The 20,874-nt window shown below is 48.4% G+C and overlaps 1 protein-coding gene across 3 annotated transcripts in view; it reads right to left on the bottom strand.

The window, feature by feature from the left end:
• The window catches only part of ATR (ATR serine/threonine kinase), a 1,676,349-nt gene that overhangs the window by 894,839 nt on the left and 760,636 nt on the right, over positions 1-20,874 (bottom strand). For all 3 annotated transcript variants that reach the window (XM_069618270.1, XM_069618272.1, XM_069618271.1), the window contains one exon: positions 8,634-8,771. In XM_069618270.1, coding sequence (XP_069474371.1) covers positions 8,634-8,771 — 138 coding nt within the window. The remainder of the gene's footprint in view (positions 1-8,633; positions 8,772-20,874) is intronic.

Genomic DNA, 20,874 nt, shown 5'->3' with positions numbered 1-20,874 from the left:
GGGCTCTCGGACGGCCAGGCAGCGGTCGGTTTGCCAACCGGTGACAGTACATGATACAGCCGGAGAGCCATCTGGAGATGGAAGCCTTCGAGAGAGCCTTCCCCTGATTGACAGGTCCAAAGTTCACAAAGAGTTGTGACGTCTTCCGAAAACCCTTCGTGCGGTCCACGTAGAACTTCAGCGCTCTAGCTACATCCAGCGAGTGCAAAGTCCTCTCAGCCGGCGACGAAGGCGACGGGAAGAACACAGGTAACACCAAGGGTTCGTTGAGATGGAAGTCCGACGGTACCTTGGGCATGAAGGAGGGGTGCGTCCTGAGCACTACCCTCGTGTCGTGGAAAGTCAAGTACGGGGCCTTGCAGGAAAGGGCCTGGATCTCTCCCACTCGTCGTGCGGAGGTGATGGCCACAAGAAAAGCTGTTTTCCACGATAGAAACTTCAACGGGGCCGAGTGCAGAGGCTCGAACGGAGGTCCCATGAGCTTGGTCAGCACCACGTTGAGCTCCCACGCCGGGGCCGGAGCCTTCACCGGCGGGAACGATCTGAACAGTCCCTTCATGAACTCTTTCACCAGACGATGAGACCACAAGGACGTCCGCCCCGTGGTTCTGGTGTATCGGGAGATCGCAGCAAGATGAATCTTGATGGACGCGTGTGCCAGACCAGCCTTGGCCAGCGTCAGCAGGTACGGCAGTACTTGGGGAGCCGTAATCCGTAGAGGGTTAATCTTCTGTGCGTGGCACCAGACAGAGAACCTCTTCCATTTGTGTCCGTAGCATTTAAGAGTCGAGGACGCCCTGGCCTTTGCAAGAACCTGTCTGCAATCGGCCGGTATGTCGTATCCTCCAAACTCTAGCGCTGCAGGAGCCAGGCCTGCAAGTTCAGCGACTTCGGGTCGTGGTGGAGGATGGCGCCTCCTACCCTGGAGAGTAGATCCGCGTCCGCCGGCAGCTTGATCGGCGGGGACGCTGACAAGTCCAGAAGGTCCGGGAACCATATCTGCCTCGGCCACGCAGGTGCGACGAGGATCATCCTGCACCGTGACCTCTTGAGCTGGTGGACGAGCCGGATTAGCAGAGGCAATGGAGGGAACGCGTAGAGGAACAGGCCCTCCCAGGGGAACGAGAAAGCATCGCCCATGCTCCTCGTCTGGGGAAACCTGCTGGCGAACCTCCGGCACTTGGTGTTCGTCGCCGTCGCGAACAGGTCGATCTGGGGTGTGCCCCACCGTCGGAAGAGGCGATCCACCAGATCCTTCCGTAGTTCCCACTCGTGGCACGAGCGCAGCTCCCTGCTGAGTGAGTCGCGATGGTGTTTTTTATCCCTGCCAGATGAAACGGCACCAGAAAAATCCCTTGGGCGACGGCCCAATGCCACAGGTCCTGCGCCTCCTTGGACAGCGCTGGGGACCTGGTTCCGCCCTGTTTCCTGATGTAAAACATGGTGGTGGTGTTGTCGGTGAAGATCCTCACCACCTTGCCCTTGAGGGACGGAAGGAAGGACCTGAGGGCCCAAACCACTGCACGGAGCTCCAGGACGTTGATATGCAGGGACTTCTCCGTCGGGAGCCAGAGTCCCCTTGCGTGCAGATTTTCGGTGTGCGCTCCCCACCCTTCCAGGGAGGCATCCGTGGTCACAGTCTCCTGGTGGGCTGGGGTCTGGAAGTCCATGCCCGCCGTCAGATGCGCGCGGGAGCCCCACCACCGTATCGCTCGTCGGAAACTCTCGTCGAGCTTGATCCTTTCCTCGAAGCTGCCCGTCGTCTGGATCCAGCGCGCATCCAGGAATTCTTGCAACGGGCGCATCCGGAGCCTGCACATGGGAATGAGGTAGATGCAGGAAGACATCATCCCGAGGAGGGACTTGATGGACCTCACTTTGGCCGCGTCAGCCACCAACATCCGTTGCACCTTGCCCAAGATGGTCCTGGTCCTCTCCTCCGACGGGGAGGCCAGAAGAGACACTGTGTCGAGCCTGGCTCCCAGAAACAGTGCGACTTGCGCGGGCACCAGGTGGGATTTGGCGTAGTTCACGGAGAATCCCAGGTCCGTGAGGAGTTGGACGGTCCTTGCCGTGTGGACCACGGCGAGCTCCCTCGTCTTGGCGCGGATGAGCCAGTCGTCCAGGTAGGGGTAGACGTGAATCCCTTCGCGGCGCAGCTGCGCCGCCACCGGTGCGAGGCACTTGGTGAATACCCTGGGTGCCGACCGTAGTCCGAAGGGAAGGGCTTTGAACTGGTAATGACGCCCTTGGACCACGAATCTGAGGAATTTTCGGTGCCCCTTTAGGATGGGAATGTGGAAGTAGGCATCCTCCAAATCCAACGACGATAGGAAGTCTCCTTCCTCCAGCTGACCCAGGACGTGCTGGAGGGTGACCATCCGGAACTTCTGCGCCTTGATGAACTTGTTCAGACGTCGCAGGTCTAGAATGGGGCGCCATCCTCCCGTCTTCTTCTTCACGAGGAAGTATCTCGAGTAGACTCCGGAGCCCCGAAGCCTCTTTGGGACGAGTTCGATGGCGCCCTTTCTGAGCATCACCTTTACCTCCAGGAGAAGTTGAGGGACGTGAAGTTCTTTCCTGGCCACGGGGGGGACGCGCGGGCACCTTCTTTGAAACTCGAGCGCGTGGCCCCGGGCCAGGGCGTCCAGCACCCAACGGTCGGTGGAGATGGACTCCCACACGCTGACGAAGCCCGCCAGCCGGCCTCCCACCGGGGTGCTTCGGTGGGGGCCCGACCCCACGGCCGGTTCAATCCTGCTTGGACGCGGCCTTGCCGCCTTGACCTCCTTGGCGACGACGGCGGGGTCCGCTAGACTTGCCTCGTCCTCTGTAGGCCTCTTGCGCCGACGAGCGGGCCGCTTGACGGTAGGAAGCGAAACCGCCGCCGGAACCTTTGGAGGCGCCCTTGCCTCCGCCGCTCCGAAAGGGCGTCCGTCGTTGCTGCAGGACTCCAAGGGCCCGGGCCGTCTCAGTATCCGCCTTGATGGCCTGAAGGGAATCGTCCACTGTCTTTGCCAAACAGGTTGTTCCCGTCGAAGGGCATGTCCAGGACTCTGGTCTGGACGTCCTGCCGGAAGTCCGTAGCTTTGAGCCATCCACGACGTCTAAGGCAAACGCCGTTGCCCAGCTGGCGGAACCCAGTGTCGGCGATGTCCGTCGCCACGGTGATGGCGTGGTCCGAGGCCACCTCACCTTCCTGCAGGATCTCCAGGGCCTCCGCCCTCTTGTCGTCCGGCAGAAAATCCAGCAGGGGAGCTATCTTGTACCAGAGCTCCCTGTCGTAGCGGGCCACGATAGCCAAGGCGTTGGCCGGTTTAATCGTCGTCGCTGCCGACGAGATGACTCTACGCCCCATAGCATCCAATTTCTTTCCCTCGCCGTCCGGCGGGGAAGTCGATGTGGAGGCCGCACCCCCCCCGCTTTCTTCCTGGCTGCCGCGGAGATGACGGAATCCGGGGTTGGCTGCGCCCGGAGGCATAGGGGGGCCGTGTCAGGGACCCGGTACTTCTTCTCGTACCGGTCTCTTCTAGCTGGCGTCGTGGAAGGGTTCTTGAGGAGGGAAAGGCCCTCATCCCAAATGTCGTCCAACAGAGGCACTGCGAGGACCGTCTTCCTCTTGGCCTCGCGCCGCTGATAAAGGAAGCCTTCCTTTTTCTTCTCCTCAGGGCAGAGTTGGAAAAGCTCGGAAGCCCTGGAGATCATGGAGTGGAAAGATCCGATCTCGTCGGGCGGAGAAGCCCTGGTGGGAGGCGACGACGGAATATCCTCGTCGTATGCCTCGTCGTCCGTACCCGTCGCTGCCGTGTCAGTCCCCGTATCATCCCCTCGGGCCACGCTCCTCCTCTGCCTTAGAGCTCGACCGGGGCCTCTCCAGGAGCTTCGCCGGGTGCTCGGCCTTCCTCCTACCCGACCCAGAGCGTTGGCTCGTGGTTGATGGTGCCGGGGAGGGTGCGCCCTGCCTGGCGCCCGTAGAGCCCGACCGTTCGGCGCTCCCGGTGCCAGCGGACTCGCGGTGCTTGGCCTTATGTTGGGCCCCCGTCGCCGGGGCGCCCTCAAAGGTCTTAGAAGACCGCTCGGATTTCTTCTTCTTCTCGCCAGACGGGCTCTTACCCTCCAGCCAGTTGGCGAGACGTTGATGACGGTCCTTCATGGTCCGTTCCGACATGTTGCCGCAAAACGCACAGTCCTTCTCCACGTGCGTTTTGTCCTCATGAAGGCAGTAAAGGCAGAAAGAGTGTTCGTCCTCCTTAAAGACGTTCTGCAGCTGGCATCCAGGGCAGACCCTGAACAGCTTTCCGGGCGTCGAGCTTCCCTTCTCCTGGGCCATCTCCGAGACCGGGCCTGAGAAGCTTCTGGAGTCCTCCGAAGTGTAGCTCGACGAAATCTTCACCCTTGAGGGGCACAGACGAATCCGACACGGGTCCCCATTGATCGGATGTAGGATCGGTGGAGCTTGAGGCTCTTTTGACCGAAAGAATCGAAGTTTTTTGTGAAAAAGCGCGAAAAAATAGCACTAAAGCTCGAGAGCAATAGCACGAGGATCCCAACACATGAACGTGCGGTAAAAATCTGAAGATGGCTGCCGGAGGCGGTGCTTAGGTAGAGGGCAGTCATTGGCTGTGGTCAGTATGACGCAGAGACCAGTGATTGGTTATTACTACGAAAGACAGATCAGAAACGAAACTGATACTGGTTTTTTCTTTACCGAGGATTCCCAGCCTGACGACGGGGAATATTCATGAGCATGTGAATCCATGCCAGACCCCATGCTGGAGAACATGCCTTTCTTTGGATGGAAACAGCCACCTCAGTCTGGCTCAAATGAATAGGCTTTGCCTTGCAGGTTCAGATCACGTGTGTAGGGACCACAAAATTGATTCCTCCTGCTTGTAATTATGAGGATTCTCAGCTTGCATTCCCTGCAGGTGTCCTATCTGTTCTCTTAACTTGAAACTTTCCTTCCTTCTGTGTCCTTGGCAAGGCTGTGCACAGTGGCTGCACTGGAAGCCCGGTCTACGTGTTTCAGCGGGATCAGCCTGTCAGATTTTCTCAGTATTCTCAAGTCTTTCTGCTCCTTCTATTCCCTCCAATGTACTTGTGGCTTCCATCTTGATTACATGGCCGCCCATGATAATTTCTTTTAAGCATCAGCAAGCAGTTCATATGAATTCTTGTGCAGCTTGCGGTTTCCGACTAGCTGAGTGTCACTCCTCTGCTTATGTGAGGCATAAGCATGGTCTTCGTGTCTGCCAGCAATACATCTAAGTGTCTGTGTAAATTCATATAGGGGTGCCTATGTGCCTCATGTCTAAAACATCTATGTCATGGTGCCAGTTGTGACGTCATTGGCTTTCTTCGAGGTTTTAGTCAGTGAAACTGCTCCATTGATTGCAGCTATATCTCCTCAAGACTGTCATCAGTATAGGGTCTGAACGGTTGTCTGAGTGAGTAGCGTTTCTCACACCTGCGTTACATCGACGATGAGGAGGAGGGGCCTACAAACAATGTACACCTCTCGTTTCTCTGCCACCGAGATGGGAGTGGGATAGGTGCAATGAGTGCCACGTTTAGATCTCCCTCTTCAAGCATGTTAATGTCCTTAATTGGTTAGAAACTTTTATACAATTTTTTTTGCCTCTCTTTAGGAGAGAAATAAGTAACTGCATTCCTTTGGGACATGTTAACATTAAAACAAAAAATATTAGGTGGCACCCACTTCGTTATAAACAGAGGAGTGCGCAGAAGCCCAACAAAATGTACCAAAAGTGTGGCGATAAAACAGTCTGCAGCAAAACACAAGAGGTGATGGCTGGAAGGTTTAAAATGAATCTTAACCTCTGGCATTGCTCTGGGCAACCCTCCAGACCATCGTTCTTTGCCTACCAACCCATTTAAGAAGGGGAAAGACCATATGCAAATCAGACTTGGTCCCACCTCAAAAGGGGTAGTCCAGCCTGAACTGCTAGCTAACATCCATTCTGCACAAGACCACTTTTGTAATGGCTTGGCAGGTGAAGAACGATGGTCTGGAGGGTTGCCATGAGCAATGCCAGAGGTTACTATTAATTCTAAACCTTCCAGGCATCACCTCTTTTGTTTTGCTATAGGCAGTCTGCAGCTTGGGGATCAAGGTACGCCTGACTGGCTAAAGGGGTTGCTCCAACATCAGGATCAGCTCAGAGAAAAACTGGCTTCATAAAAGACTTTTAGACCGTAGGTCAGGCAGTGCGTTACCATTCCGCAATTTACCAGACTTTTGGCCATCACCATGCTCCAGCAAGCTCCACCACAGTCACAACAAAGTCACATTGGGGTCCCAAGATCGCACAGCTCCTTCACATGGATATGAATTAATAAAATCACAAAGATCGAATTGAGTGGTTAAAGGTGTGGCAAACCAACAACAAAGCCTGATACCTCACGGATCCGAACACCTCCAATCTGGCCAGAAATCGAGAGCTCCAAGCTCCCTGCACTGTGCTCCTTACTCCCCCTGTTTAGCAGGAGTAAATAGGCGGCCGAACTGCAGGACGGGAAGGGCATCATATGCTGTTCTTCCAAATCCGATTTTTCCACAGTGACTCTATTGCTCACCTCACCTAACCAAAGGGAATCACAGTAAGCAGTGAGGACAAGAGAAGCAGCAAATGAAACTACAGTTGCTGCTCATGAACCCCAATTTACAGTCCACACCATTGTCTACTGGAGAACAAGCCGAGGAACAGCGGGAAAAAGCCCGCTCTGAGCCCCGCTCTACTCACGGGATTGTATGAGGGTATTTTGTGTTCATTCACTGGTGACTCCAAAACAAATTAACCAGCCTCTCCACTGGGTGAGACTTCACACAGCGGGAAACAGCCCGCTCTGAGCTGCGCTCAAGGTAGGAAATGCAGAGTCAACAGGGAGAGAGATGCACAAGAGAAATAACACCTGCTGGTAGTAATAGAAATATACAGGCAGTGTGAGGAACTTCATGTCATACATGGTCTCTAGCAGAGACCACACCCACATATTCTGTGCACACCACCATGCTATCTTCTCTGCACAAGCTCCATTGCATCATTTCTGTGATCAGCCCTTGTTGATAGTTTATACGCTGAAAAAATGTTTCAACTACCATATCCTTTCCAAGGGATTCCTTGTAAATTAGTATCTCGTGGTTATAACTCAGCACGTCCAACTAATTTGAGGCTATTCCCATTGCATGCATGATAAATATTACAATTCTCTGTGCTATACTCCTCAACGTCAACGACCTACCAATATCCTTCTCAAGATCAAATTGCATTTCTATGAGGTATGACTCAAATACTCATAAAAGTGAGGAGGCATTTCCTTTTTTGTGCATCCTCAACAAATCATACCTCAGAGAACCAGACCCAACTTGTGCAATCTTAAAGTAAATTTGGTATTTCATTCGCATGATCAAAGCTTCCCATGAAACTACACCTAGCTCCTAACGAATCAATGGTGAGAGAAAGGGCTGTGGGAAGTTAAGCACATGTCACAATCTTCCTTCCACCACCCTCAGTCATTTATAGATGCTGTTAAAGTTCAAGACCATAGATGAAGCATGGAATTCTCTTTGTTTTATCATGGTTAATATGGGGAATGAGAGAATTTCCCAAATTTAGCTAGGATTCTCCCCATTTTAGCAATAAATGGAGATAAATTCCTTTCTACCGTAGATGGCATGGTCTAGTTATGGGCTGTGGCACAGCAACCTATTCTGATACCGGAGAATCCCTCTCTGCTTTTCATCAGTGGGAGTCCTCTGGTGACAAACAGAAAAACTAAATATAGGACATGCTAATGAGTCTGATATTGGAACAAAAGCAGGTTTAAGGGAGCACTTTGGTACAGCCTCCAGAGAACAAAAGAAAACATGATGATTAAATCCAGACCTTAAAGATGGCATGACTGTTCATGTTTTGATCGTACTAGTGTCAGTTACAGCACTGGAGTGATGAAGATAGATGCAATTAGAATTTTCCTGTGGAGGCTTTCCAAGTAGCGGGTAACTGGCAAAAATCAGTGGAATCAGAGTACAGAAACTCGTTAGGCAGACTTGTGTGCTCATGCATAGGGCTTGTATCTTTCTAATCCAGTGGCGAATCCAGAATGTTAAAAGCAATGACATAGGATTTTATGCCTAGACCGCAGGTTTCTTTCCCATCTATTTTGATGCCCAAAGACATCTTGAAAACCTCCTCCCAGAGAAGCCTGACTTGAGAACGAACAACTACGATGGACATGATATAAGAGAAAGAACAGCACTACCAGTGAACAATGCAGGGTTGAATACAAGTACATTCATTTCATAAAAGGCTGGTTTGAAAAGAAATTAAGAAGTGTACTAATTAACTATTTATCTCATTGTAAACCTCCTCAATTATTATGTTTTGTATGCATCAAAATGAAAGGCAGGAATTTTTCATTAAACATGGAAGAGTTTTCTGCTGGGTGAAAATCTAGATCTGATCACACACTCAAAGAACAATGATGGAGGTGTTGAACCATGAACAAATGGGAAGCAACTCAGGATTTCCAAGCTTGCAGATAATCACATTCAAACCTATCATGGCTCAAATAAAATAGTCTATGCAGATTGTGCTCATATGGATTCTCACCTCCTGTTGATCTTCTTGGCTGCATCCCAATAAGACGTAGACAAGAATGTGAGGCAGAAGATAGATGGTCACCTTGAAGTCATGTTTCATCATTATGCTGCAGCAGTTAAAGACTCTGCTGGCAAGTTCGTGTCTGACCTATAATTAAAAAAAACAAAACAATAAAAAAATGTTTACAAAAATAGATACTTACTTAAAGATTACTTTGCACAGAATTGATGTCAAAGCCTACAGTAAAAACAGATGCTTACTTTAAGATTACCTTGCACAGAATGAATGTTAAAGCAGTGACACAAAGTATCCATACGGTCACTTGCCACTGAAATCAGTAATTTAAACAACCCCTTTTTGCCTTACAAAGCTTTATTGCCCTCCTTTCTGTCCATCACATACACTCAAACTTCTTCCTAGATGGTATCAAAACCTGTGTCCATATCATATTGTTGCTTGTCCAGTAGAAACAAATACAAGTCAGAACATGTGTATGACGATGCATGCACCTTTGTCCTTTCTATGCTATAATACACTTATGTAGTGCAGCATGCTGCCTATTGCCCATTTAGTGCACTAAAATAAAAATAATGATCCCACTTGGTACACTCAGGATTGTAAAATAATGACATCCTGTCTACTAAAAAGTATAAAATAGCCCAGTAGAGAAAAAGAAGGCCAAGTTGAGACAGCTTTATAAAAGAACATTGAAACACGCTAAATATATCTGGATACACAAGGCCTGGCAACTGCTAGAAGCAGCAGAAAAAATAAAAGTGAATTCTGGAAAATTGTGTCCAACGAGATTGGACCATCCCCAATCGTTGCCAATGTATTACCATCGGCTGAAGCTTGCGTCAATCATTTCTCCCAGCTTTACCGCCCCCTAGTTTAAGCCGCAAATAAACACGTAGTCCTGGGAAACAGTTCCATCAAATTATTCACTGATGGATTTTAAGGTTGTAGAACTATGGTGTGCTTTATTCTCCACTCCTACGGGGGAAAGCTCCAGATCAAATTGCATTGGATGTATTTAAGAGTAATCATCTGATATGTGTGCCTGTATGTACTGTAATCATCAATACAATAACGGCAAATAACCAAATTCCATAGAGCTAGAAATAATCAATGATAATACCCTTCTTTAAGAAAGGTGCGTTGCATCTCGACGTCCTTTATGGTCGTTCTGGCATCTTTGGAGAATAGCCCGTCACTCGCCAACCACTCGGCGATGTGCAACAGTGGCCAATCCTTCAATGGCCACTTACTGCACCAATCATAAGAACCCCAAGATGGCCGCCACGCAATTTGGACGTCTTGCACAACCAGAGGAGGTGCTACTACATCCACAAATACAGAATCCAATGCTGTCTCCTCGCGTTGCAACTTTGTTGCCTTACAAAGGTAGTTTTCCTGTTTGCAGTTCTTCTGCTGCTTTCTTGACTTTTCTTCACTTTGTTTCCAGCCGGAGCCTCCTTCGCACCACCTCTTCTGCCTTCCTAGCCTTAATTCGGCTCTCCTTGCGGAGAAGCGTTTCTCTGTTAGTATTGACCTACCCTCTGCCTTTCTCAACTACGTTCCTCAAGATATCCGGCATTTCATCCTCACCGGACCCTGTCATCTGGAAAACATCTTGCCTCCGGATAAAGATTTTTCCTCTTCAGGGGTTTTTTCTCCTTGGGGGATTGGCCTTTCTGGCGGACAGTCCACCTGTTTCACCTTAGGGAGTCCTGACAGCAGGGAAGGACTGTCCCTACTTGCACGACAATAAGAGCAATACTGTCAGCAAACAACAGGTGAGCCTTAAACCTAAAAAGGTGACAGACAGGGTAAGAATGACATTATCCTACCTTTGCAAATTAAATATAGGTTTTCCCTTTTTCCCGAATCTCCTTTATATTTATGAACTAACCAAATTATGTAAACTACCATTCAATCATCTCCTTATTAACATATAATCAGCTACATCATGATGATTCCATGAATGACATTTCCTCAAACTAATGATTGTCAAATTGAACAAATTGATGGGGAATTATGCCATGTACCTTGATTTATGCCATTGATTAATGTCTAAATGCAAACTTTTGAAATTAGTTGACTTCTAATCACATACATGTCTGACTGTTTTTTTTTTATTAGATTGAAAAGTCCAAAATTGTATTGGCCACTGAAGAAGAGAGCACATCTCGAAACGCGTTGGATATATTACCCTCTTGTGATCAATACATTTTTTTGTACTAAATCAGATAACTTGTTCCTACCACTTATTCTCTTTTCCCTAAATGTGAGTTATGAAAACAATTATCAAAATAACTTTTTGCAATGTACAAAATTATTACCTGAAAAGGTTTGGCTTCCTTAGCCTTCGATAGTGTGCAGGGGACGGGAGTTCCCTAATTGGGAACTAATCTTCTTTCAAAGGAGATACATGGAATAAAGAAGAAATCTGCCCCATTGTATGTAGGTAAGAAAGAACTGTTTCCTATTATTTTGCACATGGATGTCATGACATTAAAGGTAATTATTTATGCTGGATCTTGAGCCTGCGTAAGAGGAGTGTAGCATTGATTTTAAGGGATAATTGCCTAACCATAACCACGGTGCTGAGCCGTCATAGAGACATTATCAGTCATCATTCCAGTGCCCTTTGATCTTGTAAAAATAAATCCCACAGCGATCTTTGGAGCTTTTTATTTTTCGGTTCATTATCACATAACCTTAGGTCGAGGCTTTTAATCCCTTTATTAATGGAGAACAGCTGTAGAACAACTAATGACGCAAAAAGAAAACAGCGTTCTGTGCCGGACAAACATGTTGCTCATGGTGTCCATCTATTTATTGAAGGAGCATGAACACTAAATGAAGAATGTTGTAAGAAGAACAAATTCGTTATTGCAATCTCTGAATAAGGTTTTACTGTTGTGATTTCCATGTATAATTGTTTTTAATCTGTACTGTAATTTCTGTGATGGTTTTTAACCTCTGAAATTAAAGATTAAACAGCAGAGCACTAAAACGTTAGCGACAAAGCAGAAAAGTCAAATGTATTACTTATTGAATATGAAGAGGGGAATTTTTATGATTGAGTTATCTGCATTAAGGTTCATCCTTTAGAGCAAGGTTGAAATTCCAATGATCAGCATCACTTATGCCTAGTTGGGAAATTATAAGAAAAGAGGAAAACCTCTTTACCTTGCAGAGGAATGTGCTGGTTAAAGATATTTGTCAGTCCGCTACATGGGCTATCTTGCATACCTTTTTCTAAACACCACAGCCTAGATTTGGCTCAGAAAAGAAATGTTTACTTGGGTAGGGCTTTTTAATATAAAGCTTCTAACCCGCCTCATGCTGTTGATGACCGTTTTGGGAGTCTATCACAATGAGGAATGCAATCCATTGAAGGAAAAATGTCTTACCGGTAATGTTATTTAAATGTATTGTTCTCCCATAGATTGCTCATCTGTCCCTCCCGGCCTTCCACGCTATGGAAGCTTCTTTATCCTTCTTGTGAGTGGGGGTGGTTGAAGAGTTATTGGCATACCTGCGTTTTTAGCCAAAACAAAAAAAAAGTGATTTTTTGATGACAGTTTTGGCATTGGTTCCCCACAAAAAAGCAAGATTAATATAATAAAGCAAAAGGAATGAAGGATTTAGGTTTGCAACTTTGATCCTGAACTGGTGCCGACATCAAAAGGGAACTCCTGGCTGCAAGCCCAGCACCTCTGCCGTGTGCGGTGCCGAAGTCGGTGCATTCATAGGTTTGGAGTGGTTGTGCTTGAGGGCGCATGACTCTTCCGAGATGTCTTCGTGCTGGAGGATTTGGGTGTGGTGGTTGATAGTCCCACCGACTACTTTGAGGCAGAACCCTTAGCCACTGCAGCCTCCTCAAATAACCAACATTTGCTGCTTAAATGTTCCCAGTATTCTCTCAGAGCCCCCTTTTAAGGGTAAGACTTATACTTTCCGCTGATGAATCTGAATTATGCTTAAACCTGTGCTGCTGCTGCTTCTTGCGGGAGGGTGAGGAAGAGTGGTGGGTCTCACTAGGACAGTGAGACCTCCTCTTTGATTTTCTTTTGCTGCTTGCATTCCCCGTCATCCTTTTTAACGAGGGTGGAGAATCCCCTCAGCGCCAGCTGCTCGTAAAATTTCATTAGAGTGTCTAGTGTGGATTGAGGTCTAGTCAACTGCTTCAGGCTTTGAACCAGCTACTCCTTGAGTCCGGATGGGATGTCGGTGAACGTACTTATACCATGTACTACATCCCCATACCTCAGCTCCCCACCATTTTTCCCCAGCCGAGGGATTCACTTCCCATATGCAATTTCCGAGAAATGCAAAAAGTTTGATGAGAAGAAAACAACTTAATTCCTTCTGGTTAAATATGTTAGAGTTCTCTTCTTGATAGACTTCCAAGCTGTAATCAACGGCAGGAGCCGGGCTGGAAGCCTTATACCAAAAAAACTAACTCTGTAGTGAAGTTGGCATCTCTGATCCGTGCAAAGTCGAGACAATGGTGTTTAGAAAGGGTATGCAAGAAAGCCCATGTAGCAGCTTGGCAAATATCTTTAACTGGCACATGCCTCTGTAAGGCTGAGTAGGCAGCCACACCTCTGAGTGAGCACAGAGGGACGGCGGAACTTCATTCCCTGCAATCTCATGAACTCTGCAATGCACCAAACTATCCAAAAAGAGATTGTCTGGTTTGTCAAAGCTCGACCCAACCTTGACTGTGAGATGGAAACGAATAGCTGGTCATCCCTCTGAAACAGAGCTATCCTAGCCAGGTAGAAAATTAACGCCTCTTGGGGTCCTTCCTATCGAGTCTTTCCTCCTCCTTGGAAGTGTCAGGTGGCGGGAAGAAAATGGGTGAATGCACGCAGGGTAATATGAAATTCCATCACCACTTCTTGGAGGAACGTGGGTCGAAACTTCAAAGAAACATTCTCTTTAAAGAAGGTGATGCGATGGCCACTAAGAACACTGTTTTCAGTGTAAGAAGCCTGATGATGATATCGAATGTAAAGGCTCAAAAAGAGCCGCCACTAGGAAGGAGAGAACCAACTTAATGTCCCAAGTGCCTTAAAAAACTAGACCACAATCGGAATGGAGAAAAAGGAACCTTAAATAGGTGGTCTCTTGAACAATAAGGGGGCCAGGTAACCTTTATCATGCACATCTGTAAGCCCAGTCTGGCCCGGAACAAAAAAAAAAAAAAAAAAGATCCATGACCACTGAAGTGGGACACAACAAAAAGGGTCTGCGCCATGCCTCAAATCTTCTCCATATGCATGCAAAGATGGATCTGGTAGGTCTGTGTGCAGCCATCAGAACCTCTAAAACCTCATCCTTTAGGTCCCAGACTTCCTACCGCAACCTATCAAGAGCCATGCATGTATGTCGATAGAGACTGGGTTCAGGAGCAGCACCCATCCTACCAATGCAACAAGAGGTCTGGCCTCCAAGAAAGTCGGCGCACAGGGCAAACAGGGACTCCAAAGGGTCCAGGTACTATGTCGCCCTCGGTCCAATTAGGATCAGGCAAATCCAGAACTACCTCACCCTCCGTAGAACCCACAGAATGCCTGGAATCAGGGGAACGAATAGTGATGATTGATGAGCCACTCCACCAAGAAAGTGCCCCCAATTACCCCCTCAGGAAATTCCCTCGACCAGAACCACTTGCACTTTGCGTTGCCTTTTATCACAAACAGATCCACGGACAGGTTTCACCAAAGATAGATCTACGGCCAGATCTCTCACTCGTGAGAGACCCTGCTCTGCCTGCTCAGAGTATCCGCTAACATATTCTCTGACCCTGCTAGATGGACCACAGAGATCGAGATTTTGTAATCTCGCAAGCAGAACCAAAGCGGCATGGCCTCCCCTGCACAGGGGCAGTAGCCGCACGCACCTTTGCTTGTTAAGATACTGCATGGTTATTGTGTTTGTCAAGACCAGGAAATTTATCTGCCAGAGAGAAAGTGCAAAAGCAGTCAGGGCTAGACACCAGCAGTCTGATGTGCCAACAGCACTCAACCTGAAACCAAAGCCTGGTCCCATGCAGATCCCCTCAATAAGCACCCCAGTCTTTTAGTGAGGTGTCCATGACCACTTGAAACTCTGGCCAAGGTGTCTAAAACAGCTATCTCGCCTCATGTACTCCCTTGTTGGCCCACAACAGCAGGTCGTTGGCCACAGCACTCGATATTAAGAGGACATCCGCCATGTCTCTAGAGTTTAGTGAACACTAACTTCAGAGAAGCCACTAAATAGAGCTCATCCGAAGTCTGGCCACTGGCACCAAGAAAATGCAGAAAGCCATGAGACCTAGAGGGTGGAGCAAGTCAGATGGATGTATACTGCTGGCGTTCTAGAATGGTTTGTCCATCTGTCTAATGCCGGCGAATCTCTCATCGGTGGGAAAAGCCTCCCCTACCCTAGTATCCAGGACCGTTCCTAGGAACTGGCGCCTCTACGCTGGTGTTGTGTATGAAAATTCAGGGAGAAGCTCAAGCTCTGTAGCAGCAATCAAGTTTCCTTGAGATGTCTCAAAACCTTCCTCAGGACAGAATCCTCTTCGTACATTCGTGGGCACTGGGATGTCACAAGATTCCACCCGTGCCTCTCTTCCCAGCTAGCACTTCCTACACTGCACTCTTCAGCAGCAGGGACCTCAATTTTTCCTGGCAGTAAGCCTCCGGCTGTCGAGTAAGAGGTGGTAGTCTGTCCGGTGGCTTCCTGAGGAATAGTAGGCAACCAACAGCCCTGTTCCACAAACTGGAGAACTGAGGCATCAGAAGTGATCGCCTTCAACCTACAGTAATGCCAGGAGACTCTTCCTCCAAGCGGAGAAGCATGGGAGTAGTACTCAAAGAGGAGTCAGCAATGTAGTCCCCTGTTAGGAACGATTTTCTTTTGCTGCTTTTCTCCCATAGACTTTTATGGGACACTCTTCTTTTTGCTTTGTTTGAGGCGTCAGAAAAGCGAGGCAGACAACTTAATAAAGGTTTTTCATAAGAAGCCATTTTATTAACTTAAAAGGGAGTAATGAACGCCTCGCTTTCCCTACCCCAGCGTGGGTTTCCCTGCCTATGAAACTGAGACTATAGGAAAACACTCCAATACACAAGGATATCTATCCATCACACTTATACATACAACTAAGGAATTTCAAGTGTTCATATGGCTGTTCAAGTTCAACAAAATTATTAGAACCAAATATTCTTGTAATTAGGGTCAGATCCCCTTCCGCAGAATCAAAGCAGAATTTTCAAATAGAAAGTTCCAATTAATAAAGTTCATTCCAATAGTCAGATTCTACTTCAAAAGACAACACACAAAGGTTTTCTCCCAATATCCAAGTTCTATTTTCAACAGAAAGGGCCTTATCACGAGTTTGCCGGTATGCAGGCATATCTACCGCCGAGCGGTATTTGCCTTAACATAGTGTTTTTTGACGCAAATAATGCCCCATCACGAGTTGGCAGGAACACGTACATGGACCTGGCGTTAACACAAATAGCGTCCGGCAGTCACAGCGTCCGTGAACCCAAAAACACAGCAGACATTGCATTACTGTCAGCGTCCCGTAATAATAGCGCGCGCTAATAGCTCTGCGGGAAATGCATCACCGCTGGAACGGGAAAGAAAGCAGCAGCCATTTTGGAAATCACAATCTGCCAAAAATCACAGTTCCTGAAAGCCATCCACACCTGAAAAGCCAGGAAAATGTCTCTGGAGCATGTCAGGGGCAAGTCTGCCCTGGACAGGGTTCGTAAACCCAAGTTTTCAGACTCTGAACTGGGAATACTGTGGAAAAGGTAATTGCCCAGCAGGATGAGCTCTATGGTCGACAGCAGAAAAAGACGGGCTCAGAGTGGCGAACCCAGATCTGGACATCAATCAGCCAGAAGGTGACAGCGGTTGAGCGTGTCCCCAGAGATGGAGAGGACTGCTGTAAGCGCTTCAATGACATTCAGGGTCGTGTCCGGGGACTCCTGGCCCAGCACTGGAGTGAGTCCATGGCGACTGGCGGAGGGCCACTACCACTGGAGCTGACACCATGGGAGGAGCAGTGCACCACCCTCATCGACATGACTTCGATAGAGGGAGTGGGAGGAGCGGAGGCAGGCACTGGCACCCAGGAGGTTGCAGGTGAGTCACCCCCACACCCCCTTTCAAATAGCATTGTCACTGGTCCACCTGTCCATTCCCGGTTTCAATGTCTTGACATCCCGGCACTGTGAGTGGGTGCAGTGAGTGTGACGTACCACAGCCACCCACGACTGGACCCTTGTACCAGTGCACCCAAGCAACCCCAGGTATCCAGACTAGTCAGTAGTGCATCCAATTTACAAATGTAAGCACCATGGCACACACATCCATGGCCTGGGCAAAGCTACATCATGTGTGTGTGTGTGTGTGTGTATTACCAACCACCCCTCATTGACAGCATCATGCCAGATGTGCATTCAGATCAGAAACATGAAAATGCCATCCCAACAAGTCAGAGCTGTGCCCCTCCACGTAGTATGCCCCAGCAATACCAACATTGTGAAGACCAAACAGGTTATGTACAAGCACGATAGAAACTGTCCTCTCACCCCCAGTAAACCATGAAATGCCTGAAACTAATTATAGTTGCCTGTCCTCATACCATACCCTATGTACCACACAGCAACGCAGGCATAATCAGAGGGCAACGGGAAGAGGAGGCAGGCCCATCCCAACGTCCGCCCAGATGCGCCTCCACCAGCACCACCACCCCGCAAAGGGCCTGGCACGATACGCCAAGGCGGAGGACACACCCCACTCCACTGCAGCAGGGTCTCACCACCTCAATGGCCCCAAGCCTCCAGGGGGTCACCACCTCAATGGTCGCAAACCACCAGGGGGTCACAGGATGTAGAGGTTGCCACCAGTGCAACCACCCCAGCGGACGGCAACTCATCCTGTGAGGAGCAGCATGGTGAATCTGTGTTGTCCCCAATTCACAGTCCAGAGCTCCAAATGGCCACACCCCAAGGGACCCCGAGCATGCGCTTAATCCAAGCCACAGTCCACATATTTCTACACGCTGCCGTTGCGCGCACACACACCAGTTGCGGATGAGGACACACCCTCACATGGGTCACCTGCTGGCAGCCCCTCCCATCCACGGCAGCCCCACCAGACAGGCCATCACAACAAGCAACAGCATCCCCACCACCCTGCGTAGACCTGCCAGGCCGATCAGCCCGACATGTAACAGAGCCACAGCTCCGGGCACAGCAGTCATGGCATGCCTAGACGTGATTGAGGCACGTCAGATACGTATTGAGGGCAAGGCGGTAGAACACAACCGCCACATCAAGGCAATCAGTGCTGTGATTTCTGGGGCAGCAAAAACCATGGGGCAGGACAATGCCCGCACCTGCAAAGTGGTTGAGGGATGTTCTGCGGCTCTCACAGGGTTTGTGCAGAGAGTCCGCGAACTATGCGAGGTGCAATCAGCGCATGCAGAGCAAATGCGTGAGGTCAACAACCTCCTAAACCAGCAGCTGCAGTTGGCTACATCGCTGCCATCAACGTCTACAACCCCCACCGAGGGCTCCCTACAGGGTACACTCAGACGTTGTTCCCTGCGCCATTCCCAACAGTGCTCACCTGAGGGTGGAGGAGGTGGAAAGCGACAACGTCCTTCCTAGATGGACTTTGCACTGTTGGCCTGAGTGCTGGGCACATGGACCCATATGCACTGTGTTGGGGAGGGCGGGGGGGAATGTGTGCTGGGGAGTTGGTGGGGGGAGGGGCAATGTGTGCTGGGGAGTTGGTGGGGGGAGGGGCAATGTGTGCTGGGGAGTTGGTGGGAGTTAAAGCCCGTTGAAAATAGATAGAAAGCTTGGACATTCATGATTGTGCTCAAGTGCAGTTTATTTGACAAATGATCTTCGTGACATGTAACCATCCACCAAATGAAAAGAAACTGTCAGTCAACGCCTGTCTGGCCAGCCTCCCCTCCCTCACCCCATCTCTGTGTGCATTGGCCCCGGCAATGGGCACATGGTCATCGTCACTCCCATACCCTGCCTGTTGCACCTCAGCATCAGGGGGTAGTGACACATGCCTACGGCAGCAGATGTTGTGCAGCATGGCACAGGTGAGTACAAGCTCATCTACAGTGGTTTTGGGGATGGCTTTTGGATTGATCTCACTTAGCATTCCTGGGTGAGGTTGCTCTTGGGTGTCAGGGTGAGAAGCAGCACTGCAACACAGACATGGTGCATTGTGGTTGTTGTGTTTCCATATGTAATGTTGAATTCCCAGGTGTGTGCCCATCACCTTCTGTGGGTTCTGGTGTGGGAGACGTGTGCAGGTGTCCATGTGTGCCACACATGCAAGGAACTTGTGCTGTGATGGTGCTTATTGTGTCTCCTGGTGGTATGCAAGGATTCCTGTGTGTCTGCCCCCTACCTACATTTGGTGAACTTTGGTATTCATTTCTGGCAGGATTTGTACTCATCCACTAGCCATGTGCGTTGGCGTCAGTGCCACTCCATGTAGGCTGGCAGTGTGCTGTTGCGCAGCACCATGGAGTCGTGGGTGGATCCTGGGTAGCGGGCATAGCAGTGGGTGATAGGCCAGGGCTACACGTCATCTGCACATTGAGGGAATGGAAATGCTTCTGATTCCTGTAGGCTGCCTCATGGTCCTGGGGTGCTACCAGTGCAACATGTGTGCAGTTTAGGGCTGCAATCACGTTCGGGACTTGGCCAATGGCATAGAATTGTGACTTCAAATCGTTCGCCTGGGTGGCGGGCAATGCTATGTGTATATTCACATGGCGCTGCAGTGCATCCAACACCTGTCCCAGCACTGCACTGAATGTGGGATGGGCCATTCCATGCATAATGGCAACTGTGTGTTGGAATATATTATCAACCAAGAGGATCTCCAAATGCCTATGGAACACAATGGAGCGAAAAGCTAACATAAAACAAAAGATGTTCCCGTATGGCTAAAATTAGGAAGTGATTTAGAAAGCCATCAGTGCATGTTCAACTGAATGCTAAAGCAGAACAAATCATTCACTTTAACATATGTACGTATAACACCAGTCATACTAAACCTCAGTTGTGCCTATTGTTGGTAGCACATATCATAAAAAACTCAAAAAATATAGAGAAATATATATATATATTTATTTATGAGAGTGAACATGAATATAGCCACTTGTTGGCTTCATAAATGAGGAAAATATACACAGGTAGGTAAACATATATAAACAAATCTTCAAATATATACAAAATACATACAGTGTTATTGGGAAAGGAAGAAAGGACAGAGGGGAGAGGGGTCAGTAGAGAAGAAGAAAACAACAGAAGCAATAGGTTTAACAGAAAACACTTGTTCTGATAGAAGTCTTTAGCCATACTGTTATTTGAACTGAGTTGGGCAGAGAGCAGACTATAACTAACTGGCGCATACTGGATCAAGGGTATAATTTGTAGATTTGGTTATAACAAAGGTAACAATTCAATGATAACCTTTTTCATGCAAAACACAAGAAAGCTAACTGAAAGGTTATGCAACAGACAAAAATACTGTGCATTAAGCCGTACTCAGGCAAAGAAATAAATAACTAAAGAGTTGTACAACAAACTGAAAATGATGTACACAATTGCTTTTAATAAGACGAAAACCTAGAAGGTTGTGCAACAGGCTGAAATGATGTACTACGCCTTCCGCTGGTAAGCGTGAGGGGCCACGTCCTCTGGTCACAGGTACATGGGCACCTATGCCTAGGGCGTGGCAAAGTTGGCGTTTCGGTCTTGTGTAGACGGATAAAGACCACCTTCTTCAGGAGATTCGATCTTAAATTCAGCCACTACAGAAACAATCAAATGTCATCCCATCATGTTGTATGTATTTCTGATGAACATTGAAGCCAACTCCATTAGTGAACAAGAATGGACATGTACAGTTAATGAATTATATTATGTTCACGATTGCCCAGATAAAGAACCCAATCTTCCTAATAGTTTTTTTTTTTTTTAGAAGGGTTTACATATGGGGATATTTTAATAATTATTACATTCATTAACAATTCACCTGCACCAGGCCCAGATATGATGCCTAATAAGGTATTAAAAGAAAATCCTCCTTTTTGGACCCACATACTAGAACAACTATTCTCTAAAATACTACGAGAGGGTAGTATACCGCGCAGTTGGCAGAGATCTATTATGATTCCAGTGTTTAAAAG

The sequence above is a fragment of the Ambystoma mexicanum genome, chromosome 10 (assembly GCF_040938575.1).
Source record: "Ambystoma mexicanum isolate Mex_15411 chromosome 10, UKY_AmexF1_1, whole genome shotgun sequence".
Taxonomy (NCBI): Eukaryota; Metazoa; Chordata; class Amphibia; order Caudata; family Ambystomatidae; genus Ambystoma; species Ambystoma mexicanum.
Note: the sequence above shows the minus strand (reverse complement) of the source record. Positions and strands in the feature narration are given on the sequence as shown.